This window comes from Monodon monoceros, unplaced genomic scaffold (genome assembly GCF_005190385.1).
Source record: "Monodon monoceros isolate NGI ecotype Baffin Bay Population unplaced genomic scaffold, NGI_Narwhal_1 Super_Scaffold_12, whole genome shotgun sequence".
Lineage (NCBI taxonomy): Eukaryota > Metazoa > Chordata > Mammalia > Artiodactyla > Monodontidae > Monodon > Monodon monoceros.
In genome coordinates this window covers 163,567,523-163,585,154 of record NW_021703768.1, presented here as the reverse complement: position 1 = coordinate 163,585,154, position 17,632 = coordinate 163,567,523, and the positions used below count along the sequence as shown (strand labels likewise).

The following is a 17,632-nucleotide window of genomic DNA, read 5'->3' as shown; positions in this document are numbered from 1 at the left end:
AGAGAGAGAGAGAGAGAGAGAGAGAGAGATTGAGAGAGAGAGAGAGACAGGGGCCCGAGAGAGACAGCGCAGGCAGACCACGGACGGCACGAGGGCCCCGTGTCCCTGCAGAAGCCACAGGGTGAGCACTCGGTGGGAGGGTCTGCAGGGAATGGGAGGGCTCCTGGGGGTCCCCCACCCCGTCCTCCTGCCCCTCCCCCCCAGGCTGGGCTGTTCACTCTCTCGTCTTGGTTTTGTTCATGGTGAAGGTTTTTGTTTCCTTTTTCGGCTAAAGTGAAAGCAGAGATGTGCCCCCAGCACACCCTCAACCACCCTCCGTGGATGGTTTGGGGAAGGGGTGCTGGGGGTGCCCTCCCAGGCCCCCTTGCCCAGGCCTCCCCAACACCTAGGTGAGCCTGAGAGGGGGGAACAGGTTTAAAAATCCCCAAAAAAGCGAAACGTGAGAGGGGTGTGGGCATCCCTGGCCCAGAGCCCCTTGGTGGAATGTGAGGGGCAGGGGGAGGGGCTGGAAACAGAAACACAATGAAAAAAACGGGGGGTGGGAGGGGAAGAAAAACTCTATTTTTGTAAAAAGGGAAAAAAGACCTCGTGGAGAATTTTTACTGGGGATTCTTGAACTTGAAAAAAAAAAAACACAAAAAAAGACAAAAAAAAAAAAAGAAAAAATTTTGGCAGGTTATGTTTACCAACTGGGGCAGGGACACAGGGAGCAGGGCTTAGGAGCTGAGGGTCCATGGGGCCACACAGAGAAACACAGCCACGCAAAGACACACAGGGACACACACACACACCCCACAGGGATACACAGCAGCACAGACGGACCCAGAGACACGCCTCAGGAACTCCCTGGCCCAATTCAGACACGTAGACAAACACATGTATAAACAACAGAAGACTGAAGTATGGGGCTGTGTAAATGTGGCCATGGTGGACGTGGGCAGATGCGGCCACGGGCAGATGTGGACACTGGTGAATGTGGCCGGGGACAAATGTGGACACGTGCACACGTGGACATGGGAACATTTCCACACGTGCCTCTGGCCACATGGAAGTGGAGACAGTTACATTTGGACACACAAATCTAGACACCCAGTCATGGAGAAACATAGTCACAATACCCAGAGACACACAGACATGCCCACAGCATCCCTCAGGCCCAGGCGAGAGGTCACAGCCCAGACCCCAGCCCAGTCCATAGCCCACTTCCTCCAGCGAGGCCGGCCCACCCCTCCTCCTGGCACTCAGCCCCACTCGCCCCTGCCCCAGGTTCTCTGCAGAGCTCTCTCCTGGCTCCTCAATGGTCCCTGCCGCCCACGAACACAGGCGTGAACACACAGCGTCCATGCATCCAGACACACGATACCTCGTTGTCCTTTTGGCATCATGGTGGGCTGGAGGCAGCCCACCCAACGCTTGAGGCCAAAGGACCCCCATCCCTGGGGCTGAGCCTCCCTGGGCCGAGGCCCTGGCCCACGAGGCCGAGGGGGAGGCCAGGCCCTGAGCCTGTCCACTCCAGAGCCTCCTTAGCAGCAAGTGCCCCGACACTCCCCGCCAGGCCCAGGGTGGATGGGCCCAGGGGCCCAGCCCCGCATTCCCTTTCCGTCCACTTGTCACCCCCTTTCAGTTTGTTGGGTTTTTCCGTCTTTCCAGATCAGTGAGGGCAGTGGACGCAGCCCCTATCCCGAGCCCCGGCCTTGGCTTCTGTCTGGACTTTCCATCCCCCTAGTTTTCACTCTTTGTAAAAAACAAACAAACAAAAATCCAATAGAAGCCAAAAGCCGGAGCCCCCTGGGAGCCCTTGAAGCCCCCACCCCCCGCAGAGGGCCCAGTCAGAACTGAGAATGGCAAACCCCGATTTTAGCCTCAGTGCCCTTTCTGTGGTGTCCCTGCATTTGGTGTCTGGCCATGGCCCCATCTGACTGCCCAGCTCTCTCTCCCCCACCCCTCCCGGTGTTGTTATTAAACGTCTGTGGAGCTTCTGCTGCAAGGAACAAAAAGAAAAAAAAAAAAAATCAAAAAAGCGACAAAAAAACACAAACAGAAGAGAAAAAAAGCGACAAAAAAAAGGAAGAGAAAAAAAAACAAAACAAAACCACACACACAGAAGAGATTTAAAAAAAAAAAAAAAAAAAAAAAAAAAAAAACAAAACAGACATAAACTGGCACCAGTTAACTTTCTTGTACTTTTTTGCCGAATTGAGCTTCTTGTAGTTTTAACTTATTGCTATGTTAACTATTTATCCTCCTTGTTGCCCTGTAAGGACATTTGTGTATATTTCTGTTCCTTCATCCAGTTTGCAAGTTTAAAGGAACCACGATGTTCTCTTTGTTTCTTTAAGTTTTGCCGAGACGTGGTTATGCCTAATTTATTTATAAAAGGGGAAGTGGAATCATTAAAGTAATAATAATTATTAATAACAGTAATGGTAGCCGAGCGGCGCCCTGGGGGACCTGTGCTCTGCAGGGCGGTCCCCACGGCCAGCGACGTCCGGGGTCTTAATGGGATTATTTTTGCTCGTCTTGAGAATTTTTTCAGTCCTATTTAGCTGGTGAAACCCTAGCTTGTTCTTGATACACAAACCTATTTATTCTTGTGGTTTTTAAGTCCTCCCCAACCTCCCCGCTCCCCTCCAGCAGGGCAGGCCCCGCAGCGGGTCCATCCCTCTCCCTCTGTTTTCTTGGGGCTTTCTCCCCTCTGCACTCCGTGCGGTGACACGTGTCCACACGTGGGCAGCGTGGCGGAGGCATCTGTGAGCAATAAGGGCTGGGTTTGTCCCTCACCCTGGGGGGGGCCGGGCTCTGGAGAGGGGGCACCTCCCCATACCCCCTCACAGAGGCCTGAGCCCCTGCCACCCCCAAGACTGGGAGGGGACTCCTTTTTCTAAAACACAGAACTCAGCCCAGCCAGCCAGGCCCCCTTCCTGGAGGCCAGCCCCTCACCCCAGGGGAGGGGGCCTGGGGTCTTCCACATCCCTGGGAGGCAGGGGCAGGGCCCATGGGGAAGGGGCTCAGCCCCTCCAGCCCTCCCTTCATCCTGTTATTTATTTGGATGGTTTCAAATCAAGACAGAGTCCATGTTGGAGGTGATAAAGAACTGTTTAAAAAAAAAAAAAAAAAAGACAAAAAAAAAAAAAACCAAACCCAAAACCCAACAACAAGAACACTTTGCGTTGAGTTTAGACACTATTTATTACCGGGATTACAGGCCTGGCCGCGGTAACAGACTTTTACATGGAATTGTTTAATTATTTGTACTTTTCATGCCAGAAAATAAAAGTTCAGAATCTTATGGCCTCAGATATATGTACAACGGCGTGCGGGGAGTGTTGGAGCACGTGTCAACAGCCCCGCTGTGTGGCTGAGTGCAAGCTGCTGTCCCTCTCTGGGCCTGAATCTCATCTGGAGCCTCTTGGCCTTCCCACAGCACTCTTGTGATTAGCAGGTGGGAGACAAGTCCAGGTGGAAACCCAGACAGAAGTGGCCCAGGGGCCGTCTGTCCAGTGGCACCAGGCTGTGCTGTCCACGGGGCATCTCAGGTGAGACCCCCAACTGTGGAGCCAGCCTGATGGGGAAGGAGGCCCGCACAGAATCTGCAGAGCTGCTTCCCCTCGCACTTAGCCCTCTCGCACCCCTGGCTGATTCCACACCCAAGCAAAGACAGACAGATGAGTTGGGGAGATCACGTTTATTGTTTGGAGGTCACAGGTCAAGTCACTCTTCCGCACCAGGAGGGGAGGCAGATGCCCTGGGTGGGGGACAGGGTTGGGTGGCGGGGGGGCCACCAGGGCGGGGGTCCAGGGAGGGCAGGCTCCTTTATTCCACCTGTAGAGGCACCTGGGGCCGGGGACCGTGGCTCTGCCCCGCCTGCCCCCAGAGCAGGGCATGGAGCCCCACCCGGTTCCTGCCCGCTGGGGAGGGCAAGGAGACCCAGAGGGGCAAGCCTTGGTCTACAGACTGAGGGGCAGGCGGGCAGCACCGCTGGGGGCTGGTTCCACGTGTTGAGGTTCTGGGGCCGCAGAGAAACCAAATGAGACACAGATGGAGGGAGATGGGTGGGGGGAGCATCAATGGGACCTAGACCACCCCCTGCATCCCCCAGCCGAGGCGGTAGGGGTCTCACCTCCCCACCCACCTCTGGGCCGGGCCGGGCGGGGCCGGGCGGGGCTAGAGCTCATCGCGGTTGCCCGAGGCAGGCGGTTCGGGCGGTGGCTCTGGGCAGGCGGCCGGTGTCATCAGCTCCATGAGGTACTCGCAGCGGCTGGGCTCCGTGGTGCTAGTCACCACTGTCTCCTTCCCACACAGCAGGCGCACCTGGGGCGGGGGGCAGGCAGGCGGGGCTCAGGCAGGCTTGGTGGGCCTGGGTCCCCCGTACCGGCCCCACCCACCGGGCACTCACAGTAGTGGAGCGGTTGGGACCCTGCCAGCAGCCTGTGCCCTGCTCATACTTCATGGCGCTGAACTTGTCGTGGTCGGGGCCAGCCCACGAGCCCCAGGTGCTGCGGGAGAGTGGGGTGCTGAGCGGGGCCGGCCGGGCGGCCAGGGGGACCAGGGGCTGAGAGGGGGGCCCAGCCTGAGCCCACTCACCCGAGGCTGGTGGGGGAGCCACCGAGTTTGGGTTTCTGCGAGACGAGCTTGAAGGGGCAGAGCCGGTAGACGTACCTATCACGGGATGGGGTGCGTGGGTAGGGGAGACCCGGGCCCCAACCTACATGACATCCCCCCCCCGCAGGGGGCACACAAGTACCTCAAACTCCAGTGACTGCTCCTAAGCCCCCCTCCTCACTCCCCCCATCCTTGCTCAGGCCCAGGACCTCCCAGCCCACCCACCCCGCCTGTCCGTGGGGGACGCACTCATTGGTGGTGAGCTCGTAGCACTGGCTGTACAGGTAGGCAAACTCGCCGTTGGGACCAAAGTCAAAGGAAATCTCCTGCTCCAGGTTCCTAAAAGGGGAGGCCGGGAGCTTAAGCGGCAGCTGGGGCCGCCGCAGCCCGACTCAGGACAGCACAGGAAGGCCCGCTCCAGTGGCAGAGGGCCTCTTGGGGGCTGGGCTCTGCTCCCCATCACCTGGGGACCCTCCCTGCAGGAGCCACTGCCACCTTGCCCGAGGTCGCCCGGGCGACTCCCCATCACCACCTCCCCTGGGGAGCCCAGCAGCAGGCAGCTGTGGGGCCGGTGCAGACGGCACTGCGGCCACACAGGCACCCATACCTGATGGACTCCTCCACGTCCTTCAGGGACCGCTCGGCCTCTTCAAACTTGTTGCGGGCCTCCTGGGCAGCTGGTGGGGGCAGGGAAGGAGATCAGAGGTGCCCCAACTCCCAGCCAGGAAGAGAGGGAAGGGGATGCCGCAGCCACGCCGGCTTCCCCCAGCCCCCGGGCCTGCTCTGGGCGAGGACTGGGCCCACGAAGATTCTGTGGGCCTCGCCAGCCCCAGGGCAGACCCCACCCCACTGCCTGGGCTCTCAGCTCCTGCAGGAGCAGGGCCAGGGCTCCCGGGGCCCAGCCGGCTCCTCACCTGCCAGCCCGTGAGGAGGCAGGAGGGCCCCTGGGGCCGGTGGAGGCGGTGCTAGCCATCCCCAGGCCCCAGAAGCCCCCTCCAGGCCACCCGAAGTCCCCTGGGCTTGCTCGGGGCCAGCCTCAGCCCACCTCTGGGAGCAGGTAAGGCCTCTTTCTTGGGCCCCTGCAGGTGCAGGCGATGCAGAGGCGTTCACCCCTCCCAGGCTCCACCCTCACCATTGATGAAGGCCTGTGTCTGCTCATCGTAGGGCGGCATTTTGTCCTCCTCTGTGGGGCTGACTGTCTGGGGGGGGCCGGCTGGGGGTGGGGTCTCCGGGGGGGGGGGGGGGACAGAGTCAGCGAGTGACCCCACCCTGCCCCCATCACCCGCCTCTCCCCTGAACACACCTTGGGCTGCTCCCCTGGCACCTGGGAATCCTCGTCCTCCCCCTCCTCCCCACCCTCCTCCTCCTCTGTCTCCTCTTCTTCCTCGTCCTCCTCCTCTGCGGGCTGTGAGGGCCCCAGGGGCTGCTCCTCCTTGGGTTCCGTCAAGGCGGGTGCAGAAGGCGACGGCAGGTCGGTGGGCAGCACCTGGCAGACGTGCGGAGCAGTCGGTGCTGTGGACTCGGGAGTCCACCTCCCACCCCCAGGGCTTGGGTCCAGGCCTCGTGTCTCTAGCCCTTCCCAGGAGCCTGGCGGGAGGGAGGGACAGTCAGCTGGGAGCGGGGAGGCCTCTGTGGAGGGGGTGGGGTTGCCCAGCTGGCCAGGGTGGCCCGGCGCCAGAAAACGGAGGCCGTTCCTTCGTGAGGCATCGAGGGGCGGGGCGAGGGGGGGGCAGGACCACATCCCTTTCCCTCCCCCCACTGACCTCGGACCGGTACTTGTCCCGGATGGCAGCCCAGATGCGGTCAGAGAAGGAAGCGGCATCTGTCTGCGTGTCTCCCCCGAGAAGGGTCTGTGTGCGTTATGTTGGGGTGGTGTCAGGAGCAGGACCTCCATGTGCCTCCCTGCACCCCAGGCACTCTCGGAGGGGGTGGGGGGGCCCCTCAGGCCGTGGTGCCAGGCACAGCACGCCGTGACCTCCCATGGCCAGGCCGGGGCCAGGCTGGGTGAGGCGCGGCAGCCAGAAGGGGGCAGCACAGGCCTGTGGGAAAGGAGTGGGGCCAGAGAGGTGTCGGGTGGGGACTGGAGAGACCAGGGAGGGAAAGTGAGAGGCAGGGGCACCAGAGGTGCCCAGGCCCTCGGAGATAGAGGCAGAGGGGCGGGGGGGGGCGCAGGGGGGACCAGCAGGACAGCGACGGACGGGGGACCAAACCAGCAAAGACAAAGAGCTACAGGCCCAGCTGTGAGGAAGGTGAATCAGGTACGTGCACTTGGCGGGGTAGGCGAAGCAGGTGGGGCACGCGTATGCGGAACCTGGCTCCGTCCCGATCAGACACCCCTGGGCACCTGCGCGACCCCACCAGGTCCCAAAGGGCAGGGAGAAGCGGCCCTGGGTGGCTGCCCTCCTGGCTCACTCACAAGGCCTGGCCGCATCAGCCACAGTGGGCACCCCAGCAGCCCTGGCCTGGGGCCAGCCGGGAACCATCCATGGGAGTAGCCCACCGCCAGCCTGTCTTGGGCCCCCTGGCCCTGAGGTCACCCTGGGGCAATCCCCTCCAGGAGTCCCAAGTGAAGGGGCCGGTTGGGTACCTGGGCTTCCCCTTCTGATAATGCCCCGTCCCCATCTGTGTCCAGCTCCGGGTGGGTCTGCAGCTCGGCCACGGAGACCCTGCAGGGGCACAGGCAGAAGCCAATGGAGGGGTGAGCCCACTGGCTGCTGGCCAGCTGCCTGCCTCCCCCTGCCAGGCCCCCCCGCCCCAAGAACTTGCTTCAGAACCTTGGGGCAGGGAGGGGAGAGCAGCAGGAAGCTGAGAAAAAATGAAGTCTGGGGTTCGGACCCCTCTGGCCCCCACCCCCCAGGAGAAACAGCCACCCAGTCCCCACCCTCCTACCCCCTCCTGAGGCTCCACAACCCTGAGGGGCTCAAGGGAGGGAAGGACACAGGGGTGGGAGAAGGAGATACCTGGACAACCCTGTGTCCCCCAAGACCCAGCTTCCACTTCCTTCCACCCTTAGAGCCCAACCCATCGAAACTGCCCTTGGCCTGGCGCCCTCCCCGCAGCCAAGCCCCAATACCCACAATGGCCCAGGCACCACATTCTGTCCCTCCACCCGCACCATCGCCAACCAGGGTGTGGAATGCCCCTGCCCATTCTGCCCCCTTGGTCCCTCCGAAGCCTCCCACCAGGGGGCTGCCCAGCCTCCTCGTTCCCGACAGCCCACCCTCCACCGAGCCCTTTGCCTGGGGTCAGCCAGCAAGTTCAGGGGCGCAGGAGGGATTCTGACTTTCACCAAAGTGTCCCAGGCCACAGAGTAGGCTTGTGAAAAGTAGTGGGATCCCTAGTCCCCTCGAGGGCCCAGCTCCTTGAGGGGGTGGTTTCCCTCATCTCCTCCTCCGGGGTTGCTCTAGACCCCTCTTATACATGAGCAAGCAGAGGCTCCTTTAGAGAGGGCTTGGGACCAGCTCAGGCCCTGGGGGCCCCAGGGCGAGGAGGTGGGCTCTGGCTGGTTTCTGAAGGCGGGGATGGGAGGAGGGAGCCCAGGGCAGGCAGTGCCACACACTCACGCCCCGTCCATGTCATCGTCCAGCTCCTGGAAGGCACTGGTCGCCAGCTCCTGCTCTCGCTGGGCCTTGGAGGCGGCCAGCTGCTCTGTGGAGGGACCAGCCCATCATCCTCTGCACCGTCTACAGCTCCCGCCACCCCAAAATCTGCCCTCCCCAACGCCCCAGGGGGGCCGCTGTATGGCCAGCCCTCCACTGGGTGCTGGGGCCCTGAGTCAGGCCGCTATGGGGGTGGGAGCAAGGAGATGACAAGGGCTGGCCGGTGCAGGGGCAAGGGGGCCAAGGAGGTAGGAAGTGCCAGATTGAGGGGCTCTGCAGATGGTCTGAACGATCGGTGGCTGTGAGAGGCAGGCGGGGGACCATGCACTAGGTTTGCCATGTCCGGGAGGCCCCGCGGGAAGAGGCCAAGCAGGAAAAAGGTCAGGGGACGGAGACTGGGGCTGGGGGGCAGCCAGGCGAGGGAGATGTCCTGGGGGCCCAGGAGAGAGGGGAGAGGCCACCTGCACGGAAAAAGGGAACTGGGAGTGGCCAGTGGACACAGGGCCTTAGCCCCATATCTGCTCTGATGGTCCCTCCTCTGCCTGTCTGCCTCATCACTACCCGGCTCAGGTGGCCTTCAGGAAAGCAGCCACAGGGGCAGCTCCATTATGAAGCTCAGCCCTCTGCATCAGGACAAGTGGCCTGTGTCCCCGGAGACACCACGAGACCCCAGCAGACTCAGCCGACACCGTCCTCACAGATGAGGGCCTGAGGCTCAGGTGGATGAAGGGACCCGCCCCTGGTCACCCAGTTGGCGAGGGGCAGAGCCGGGGGCCCAAGCCGGGCCGTCTGCCTCCAGAGCCCGTGCTCATCCCCACCACCCTCTGGGAATCTGGGTCAAACCCTGGCATGTTACCCCTGAACCTGAGTCGGCAACTCCATGCTGAGAACTCGGGCTAAGGGAAATGGGGCACGAGTACGCCCAGCCTTGGGTAAAAGGACGCTCGCCGTGGTGCAAAACAGTGGAAACAGAAGCAAAGAGAAGACAAGAGTGAATTCACTTTCTTTTCTTTTCTTTTTTGGCCACTCTGCGGCATGCGGGATCTTAGTTCCCCAACCAGGGATCGAACCCACAACCCCCTACAGTGGAAGCACAGTTTTAACTACTGGACCACCAGGGAAGTCCCTGAATTCACTTTCTAACACACGGCCCAGCAAGAAGACACCAGGAACCTGGCACCAAAGATGAATGATAAGAAAACACCGGCAACTTCGGTCACAAAGGGCCAACACCCTAATACACAACAGGCGTTTACGAATGATGAAAACCAGCACTGCGAACCTGATAGAAAAAAATGGCACCTGGATTAAATAAGTCCTGCCAGGGTCATACACCGGAATAGACACAACTGTTAAAAGGAAGTAGGGTCCAGACACAAGGCTACAATGTGGATGACCCTTGACAACACGATGTTCGGGGAAAGAAGTCGGTCACAAAGGCCACACACTGCCTGGTTTTGTTGATCCGAAACGTCCAGAACTGGTAAACCCAGCAGATGAGTAGTGGTCAGGGGCTGGGGGGGGGGGGGATGGGGAGGGACTGCTTGATGGACATGGAGTTCCCCTTTTGGGGAGACGGGAATGCTCTGGAACGAGAGAGCAGAGAGGGGTGCACATGGTGCATGTACTTGATGCCACTGAACTGCACTCTTCAAATTGGTTGAAATGGTAAATTGTACATTTTGTGGATTTTACCACAATACAAAAAAAAAGTGAAGAGTCTGAGTGAAAAAAAAGGAAATGAGGTACACACAGACATAGCACAACACCCATACACCATGTAGACCAGTGCTGTCCAACAGAACTTTCTACAAAGATGGACATGGTCTGCCTCTGCTGGCCAAAATGACAGCCACCAGCTACACGTGGCCATTGGGCACCTGAAGTGTGGCTTTGGGGTCGACACCCAGAGTTACTACCCTCTGAAGAATTGCATCTCTGCCTGGGATGGACAAGAAAGGTCTGGAAAGGGCTTCCCTGGTGGCGCAGTGGTTGAGAGTCTGCCTGCCGATGCAGGGGACACGGGTTCGTGCCCTGGTCCGGGAGGATCCCACATGCCGTGGAGCGGCTGGGCCCGTGAGCCATGGCCGCTGAGCCTGTGCATCTGGAGCCTGTGCTCCGCAACAGGAGAGGCCACAACAGTGAGAGGCCCTCATATCACCAAAAAAAAAAAAAAAAAAAAAAAAAGAAAGGTCTGGAAGGTTTCACGCCTCCTGGTAGAGGTTAACCTGGAGGAAAACTCTCTCCCTTTCTACTTTACTACTTTCAGGATTGTTACCCCCAAAAATCTTTTTAACAGAGAATATGGAAGTCAGATGGGATATTTTAAATCACGTGGAAACTAGGAAGAAATAGAGCAGGGAACTCCCAGCCTTCTTTCAAGGCCCCAGTCACATCCCACGTCTCTCACACACACTCACACACCCCACCTCCGATGATCTGGCCTTGGAACTCATACCACCCTTAAAAGTCCAAGCTGGGTGACCCCATGTTGTGCTGGCCCTTGACGGGTCTGACTTGGTCACCACCTACTCACTCCAAAACCCAAGAGGGCAGAGAATAGTAGAAGCAATAAGACCCCAGCAAAGGAGGGTAATTCCAACCCTCAGCTTTACCTTTCCAGCAAACAACCCCACCTGCTTACACTACCCCTCCTCCATTTCCCTGTGGGCAACTACCCACCCTACACTCAGGCCTGACCAATCAGAACCTGTGCTGCACCTCCTGGCTCCAGGGGTTGGTTCATGGGCAGCCACGTGACCTGGGACAAGCCAATAGGAGCTTGCCCTGGAATTTGTGTTGGGACTTGTGGGAAAGTGGTATTCTCTACTGGCTGGGGCTGCTGAGCCAGAAGGAAATAAACCTAGTGCTGCCTGCCGTTGTGCTGGCACAGGAGGGCAGAGCCTGCCTGGGAACGAAGCCCACAGAGAAGGAGGCAGAGCCCAGAGGTGGAGGGAGGACTCCTGCCATCCAGGGAGCCTAGAGTCCCACTGGGCCTAAAGCTTCCACTTTTTATGAAGTGGGTTCAAGTTGGGTTTTTGTCACATGTGATCAGAAGGGCTGATCTCAGGAAGGAAGCTGGAAAGTGTGGAGGCAGCGGCATCTGAGGGCTTGGGGCACAGTGGGACAGACTCACTGATCTGCTGCTCCCATTTCAAGGTGAGCAGGGCTGCAGGATGGGGCCTCATGTGTCACTGCTGAGCACTGGGCCTAGAGCCCACTAGACACCTCTGTATTTGCAGTGGGAATGGCTGGAGCAGAGGCCTGGGAGCAATAAAGGGCAGCAGTTCCAGGGGAAAGGCAATCAGACCAATGTGGTGAGTGCACAGGGTACAGTGCAGGGAAAAGTACTTGACTTCTCGATGCAGGGGGGCATCGTAACCAGGAAGTGGTGGCCCAAATGCTGTCCCACCCAAGGCACTGGGGAGCCGGGAAGACTGCTGGGCAGAAGAATGGCTTGGCCTGATGGAGGGAGGCCATCAGGAGGCCAGGGCAATGCTGGGCCCTGAGCCAGGCGGAACAGGCAGATGACTCAAGCCTCCAGTTAAGGGACAGGGTCTGAATCAGAGAGATTTGGGCATCAACCTCGCTGGGCAAGGACTCAGCTTCCTCATCTGTGACACAGGGTTGCGTCTGGGTGCAGTTCATAGGGAAGGGAGGCAGGAGCGACACGACAATCCTTACGAAACAAGCACTGGGTGCTCTGGTCCAGCTATCATCAGTGTGGGACAGAATATCAGTGTCTTTGTCAGGGGTCGGAAAACTTTACTGTAAAGAGCCTGATGCTAAAATATTTTAGGTTTGGCAACCCATAAGGTCTCTGTTGGCAACCACTCGGCTCTGTAGCTGTATCACAAAAGAAGCTGATGTTATGTAAATAAAGGGGAGAGTCTCCTCTCCCTCCCCCACATGGCCGCCTTGCTGCTCCTTAAAAACTAGACAAGGTGCTGCCTCAGAACCTTTGCACCTGTTCCCTCTGCCGGCACTCCCTCCCTCCCTCTGTGGTCAGAGGGCTTTCTCTGTCTTGTTCAATCCTGTATTGCTGGCACCTGGGGTGCACCTGGCACATGACAGGTACACAGCAAATGCTTGTTAGATGAATGACTGAATTACTGATTACGAGAAATCAGAGCAGAGATAGGAAAGGAAGGGAGAACACAGCAGATGCTCAAAGAGATGGATGAGATCACAGAATGGCTTCAGAGAGAAGACTGCCGGTTCCTGGTCACCAGCCTGGTGACCAGCTGGAGCCACACCTCCAAATCCTCCCAGCAATGCTTGGTCTTTTAACTAGCCTGGAATGGGTTTCTGTCCCCCCTCTCCCTTCTATCCTCCTTCCACCATGTGCCCCTGCACAGAGCAGACTGAGAACAAATGCCAAGGCTTCAGATTTCCCATAATGGCAACACAATCTATCAACAGCAACGAAATGCTGGACAAAGCCTAAGAAAATCATCTTAAAACCAACCAAGACAGTAGGAGTTTCCAGGACCAAGAGGAAATCAAGAGGGTAAGAGAATATGGAAGCCGCTTTCACCCTAAGGGATTTTGCCAATCCTGGCAAATGTGGATGTCCATTTTGATAACTTGTGAGGGAAGAGAAATGAAAATCAAAGTCCAAGGTGAACCGCCCCCCCCCAGCATAACTGTGACCCCACGGGGCTCCCCTCAGGGATAAGCTGGGCCAGAAATTACCCAGCCTATGCTTAGACCTCGGCTCACTCTGCCTGTGAGGCTGGAAGAATCTCCAGCCTCGAATTTGGATTCAAGGGATCCCTGAATGGTAGTGCTCAGAGATGGCAGAAAGAAAAGCCCCTCCTCTCTAGAGAGGGACCTCTCATCCTAGACTGCAAGTTACTCCTATTAATGACTTTTAAACACAGTGACCAACACACAAAGATAACTGGGCACGCAGGGAACTAAAGTGCCATGATTTAAAAAATCAGCAAAACCACAGATGAGAGATAACAAGCAAGAGGCTCCTGGGCCCAGACTCTTCCCAGCCAGGAGCCAAGGGCAAGTCACGGCCACCCTGGGACGTAGTGATGTACCTTCCCACAGCTTCCGGTGCTGGTCCTTGGCCTCCTTCTCTGGCTTCTCAGCTTCTTCCTTCAGTGTCCGCAGCAACTCCACCTGGTCCTCCAGTGACTTCTTTCCAGCCTGCAGCTCAGTGAGCTTTTTCTGGGTAGGCAGAAGACAGGGATCAGCTCTCTTCCTGTTCCACCCTCTTCCTCACAGACGGCCATCTCCCTGACTCTATTTCACAGGGTGGCCACAGGATCTTTCCAAAATACACACCCCTCTCTGGGTCTCCCCCTTGCTGTGGTTCCCTGCAGCCCACTGGAGAGAAACCCAAAGACGTCAATGTAGCCCCCGAGGCCCTGCATGACCAGGCCCCTGCCCACCTCTCCAGCCCCATCCACCCCACTGCTATCTTAAACTCTAAGATCCAACTGCCCTGACAACATTCAGAGCCCCACTCTCTGCCTCCAGTTCTTCACACATGCTTTCCTTCTGTCTGGAACACTCTGCCTGGCTAACTCTGAATTACCCAACAGATTTCAGTTTAGATGGAAGCCTCCTCCTCCAGGAAGTCTTCCCTACTTCCTACCCCCAAGACGGGTTCGGGGAACAGAGGGACCGGGCAAGAGTCTTCTCTATGCCTTACAGCCCCGAACATCCCTTCTCCCCTCAGCCCTGGCTATCACTTTGTCTGTGTGTCCCTCCCACTAGCTGATGCACTCTTGAGGCAGTTCCACATCTAGTTCCACGTTTGCTTCTAGCCATGATGCACGAGCCCAGTGCATCCTGGTTTTCTGTGGCTATTTCAAAAACGAATGTGTGTGCTGGGTGGACTCCAGCCTAGGGATGGGGGTCCCAAGCTGTAGGGTCTTAGCCCAAGCCCACACGGGATCACTTTCCTCCCAAGACCTCAGCCTGGTCTGCTGCCATGATCCTCCCACCTGCCCAGGAGGGCAAAGATCACCCGGAGCCAACCTCACCATGTGGCTCCCCCAGCATCCTCTAAACTCGGGAAGTATCACACTGGCTCTGAATTCACTGCCCCATAAATTCGGGAGGTACCTCTCTAGCCAGGCCATGGGGGTGGGAGAGAAAAACCTGGAAGCTGTCCAGGGCAGAGAAACAGAGCTGGAGCCCTTACTCAGTGGGTCGGGCAAGAGCCCAGGAGGAGTGTTGAGGACTCTGACCCATCAAACAGCCAAGGGGGTGGCAGACAGGGGAGGGAGAGACACACCCCTGGGGGTACACCCTCTTCTGGCCCCCCCAGCACCCACCCTATTGAACTAACGTGACTGCGACTGACTGACCCCCCTCTCGAGTCCTCCCCCAGACTGGGAAGTCATGTAGCCATTAACCCTAACTTACAGATGAGAGAACCCTGGGACCAGGATGCAGACGTGTCCCTCCTGTCCTAGGGGCAGCAGAGCTCCTCTGAGCCCACTTCAGTCTGCACCCAAGGCCCAGGTCGATGCCTGTACTGGCTGCCACCCACTTGGTACCCGCTTAAGCGACGACTAAATGCCAAGTGGACAAACGAGTGAATCAAGGCGCAGAGAGACAGTAACTGGCCCCAGGACACCACGAGTCAGGAGCAGACATCAACCCCAGCCGGCCTCCTCAGCCTATACCTCCAGGTTGTCCTGGGTCAGCCCCACCGGGCCCCTCACCTGCTTCTCCTCTCGGGCCCTCTTCCAGTCCTCAATTAGGATCTTTTTCAGGCGGAACCCCTCGCGGGTCACCTCCGCCATCTGCTGTAGAGTCTCTCTCTCCTTACGGCCCTTCTCTCTGGGGGGAGGGGACACATAGGCACGATGGGGTCGGGGGCACTTAGCATCCACCAGGTCTGCTCCTTCCAAAAGGGTTCAACACCCATGCCTTCACACCCCCTATGTGGGCAAAGACAGGAGAACAAACCCTCCTCTCCCCACCTCCCCAGGCTCTCTTGGCCTCAGAGTCCCTCATCCCTGTCCTTGTGGGGAAGGACAATGGGCAGGGTTCGTCCACCCTCAGGGTCAGGGGAGGGACTGGGGGGGTGCTGGGATGTGAGGCTGGAAGGTGGCTCCCAAGAGAGGGAGGAGAGAAAAGCACAGAAGTCACAGACCCCCAGACACAAAGGGCAAAATCTGGCCGGTAAGCACTGTTCTGCTTACTCCACTCTCTGTTTCAAAGATCTTCCATCAAAAGAGTTTACAGAAGTATTGGGACTCTCAGCTTCTTTGAAAAACAAATCCAGCCCTGCCACCTGCCCTCAACTCACAGGAGTGGAGGGCAGCTGTGCCTTTAGATGGCACAATCCCACCACTCCCTGCTGCCTTATACTCAGCCTGCTGTGCTGTTTAGATTGCCTACCTGTGGGCATTTCAGTTTTCAGGTCCTGCTGCAGAACACAGAAGTTAAAAGCATGCAATCTCAAGTTAGACCGACCTGGGTTCAAGTCTCGGCTCTGCTATCTCCTAGCTATGTGACCCTGAGGAAGTCATTCTCCTTTCTAACCTTGAGCTTCCTCATCTGTTCTTAGGCAAACTGCACCTGCTTCCAGGCCAGAGAGGAAATTGCCGATGGAGCATTCACAAGGCACCTGGCACGGGGTGAGCACTCAGTACACAAAAACAGAAAAGAGAGGGAACCTGATTCACCCAGTGGGGCAAGGCAAGGTCTGGAGGGGTGGGGGGGGGGGATGGGGGGCTGTCACCTACGTACTTGCAGGTGTTCTCACAGACGATCCCGCTGTTGTATTCGTCCGTCCCGTCGCAGCAGTCTGAGGGAAGAGGTGTGGGCACCATCGGACCCGGCAGCGCCTCTTCCCTCCCTCCACCCAGCACGTTGTTCCCAACCCCAGGGAGATCTCATTCACCACAAACTCCATCGTTGACCCATCTGGAGGAGATGTACAGGGGCTTGTAGCCAGTGTTGGTGCAGTGGAAGCTGCCGTTGGGACAGGCGGCTGTGCCTGGGGGGACGAAGGGAGGGAGGGTTTGTGGAGTGTGCTCAGAATCCAGCGTGTCACACCCACTGCGTACACAGAAGGAACAAGGAATGTGAGAGTAACTGATCCCAAGTAAGAGGAGGAAAGACAGCTGCACGCTCGGGGCCTGAAACAAAACTCTTCAGTGCTCCCTCCTGCCTCTCCTCCCTGAGGCCCTCAGAACAGGACCCTGCCAAACCCCCTCCCCCTCCCCCTCCCCCTCCCCCTCCGGGCTCCCACAGCACCTCCCGCTCTCCTCACCAAACCACTGACCACTCGCTTCTGTGCCCGCTTCCCCCCACTCAACAGCGAGCTCTCTGAGGACAGGACTGGGTCTGTTTTGCTCACAGAACAGGACCTGGCACCCACCAGCTGCTCAGTAAATGCATGATGAATGAACGAATGAAGAAAGAGCTCACCTGGTTCATCTGAGCCATCTTTGCAGTCACAGTAGTCGTCATTGACCTGATCAAAAGGGACACTGGCAGAACCATCCAGGCAAGTGAAAGGCTTGGACTCGTCGTAGAAGTGATGGTCTGGGGAGGGGGGCAAGGGGCTCAGCCCAGGGCAGGAAGAGGCCCTTTCCACCCAACGGCTCCTCTCCCCGCACCCACCAGTTGAGCATTGCCACCTTCCCTGCCCAGAGACCAGAACACTGAAACCGAAGGCTGTTAAGTGCCTCTTCCAGGAGCCTCCCACACCCCACCCCCACCTCTGACCACCTCCAGTGGCCGACTCACTGGTGAGGGAGACGCCCCGGGGTCGCTTGACCTCCACGGCCCAACACATGGGCAGCAGCAGCAGCACTAGTAACATCTCGCTGGAGCCTCGGAAGCCGGAAACGGGTTCTGTCAGAGGAAGGAGGCTGCTGGGAGATGCGCTTGTGCCCTCGCGCTGCAGCAAGAAAGGGGTGGCAGGTCAGTGGGAGAGGGCTACTTCCAGCCGAAGTAAGGCACCTCTCCCTCCAGCCAACTGGATTCCTCCATCGCTTCCGGGCAATGAGGGCTCACTTTGCTTCCCATACTGGGGGCGGGGGGGGGTCTCCCCAATCCTGCCCAGTGGAGGGGAATTTCACTTGGCCCAAATCAACGGTGGGGAGATCTCAAAACCTCCGCCCCCCATGAGTAGGGGGTGGTTAGCTATCCAATTCCCGCCTTCGACTGCCCCCAAGAGGAAATTGGGGTGCCCTCCCGCCCACTAGTTCACCACCTACACGAGATTGGGGCAAAGGTCAATATCCACCGCGCCCCCCGACCCCGCAGCCAACCGTTCCTCCTGCAGAAAGAAAGCGGAAATGTGTGGAAGCATCACTTCCGGTATCATGCTGCGCTCCCTGAACGGCAGTTCGTGGCCGCCATGTTGCGAGTGGCAAGTGGCGGGGCCGGAACAGAGACGGCCATCTTGGATAGGACTGTGAAGCCTTAAAGGGAATAGTTCTGAAGGT

At 58.3% G+C, this 17,632-nt stretch overlaps 1 protein-coding gene and 1 pseudogene across 3 annotated transcripts; one reads left to right on the top strand and one right to left on the bottom strand.

Moving 5' to 3' along the window:
* The first annotated feature begins 549 nt into the window (after positions 1-549).
* On the top strand, positions 550-2,032 carry LOC114891654 (annotated as a pseudogene).
* Positions 2,033-3,651: 1,619 nt separating this feature from the next.
* On the bottom strand, positions 3,652-17,565 carry PRKCSH (protein kinase C substrate 80K-H). 3 transcript variants are annotated; one of them, XM_029216618.1, is made up of 18 exons: positions 17,402-17,565; positions 16,929-17,082; positions 16,608-16,724; positions 16,078-16,173; positions 15,924-15,981; positions 14,891-15,008; positions 13,253-13,382; positions 8,166-8,250; positions 7,190-7,268; positions 6,366-6,452; positions 5,928-6,088; positions 5,735-5,832; positions 5,210-5,279; positions 4,852-4,941; positions 4,585-4,659; positions 4,397-4,496; positions 4,133-4,311; positions 3,652-4,006 (listed from the first exon to the last, which is right to left on the bottom strand). In XM_029216618.1, the coding sequence occupies exons 2-17, from the start codon at positions 17,002-17,004 to the stop codon at positions 4,165-4,167; spliced, it is 1,587 nt and encodes a 528-aa protein (XP_029072451.1). In that variant the 5' UTR covers positions 17,005-17,082; positions 17,402-17,565; the 3' UTR covers positions 3,652-4,006; positions 4,133-4,164. The 3 variants fall into 3 exon arrangements, with proteins under 3 accessions (XP_029072451.1, XP_029072452.1, XP_029072450.1); XM_029216619.1 differs by having other exon boundaries at positions 16,929-17,036; positions 17,402-17,468; XM_029216617.1 differs by lacking the exon at positions 17,402-17,565 and having other exon boundaries at positions 4,121-4,311.
* Positions 17,566-17,632: the final 67 nt, after the last annotated feature.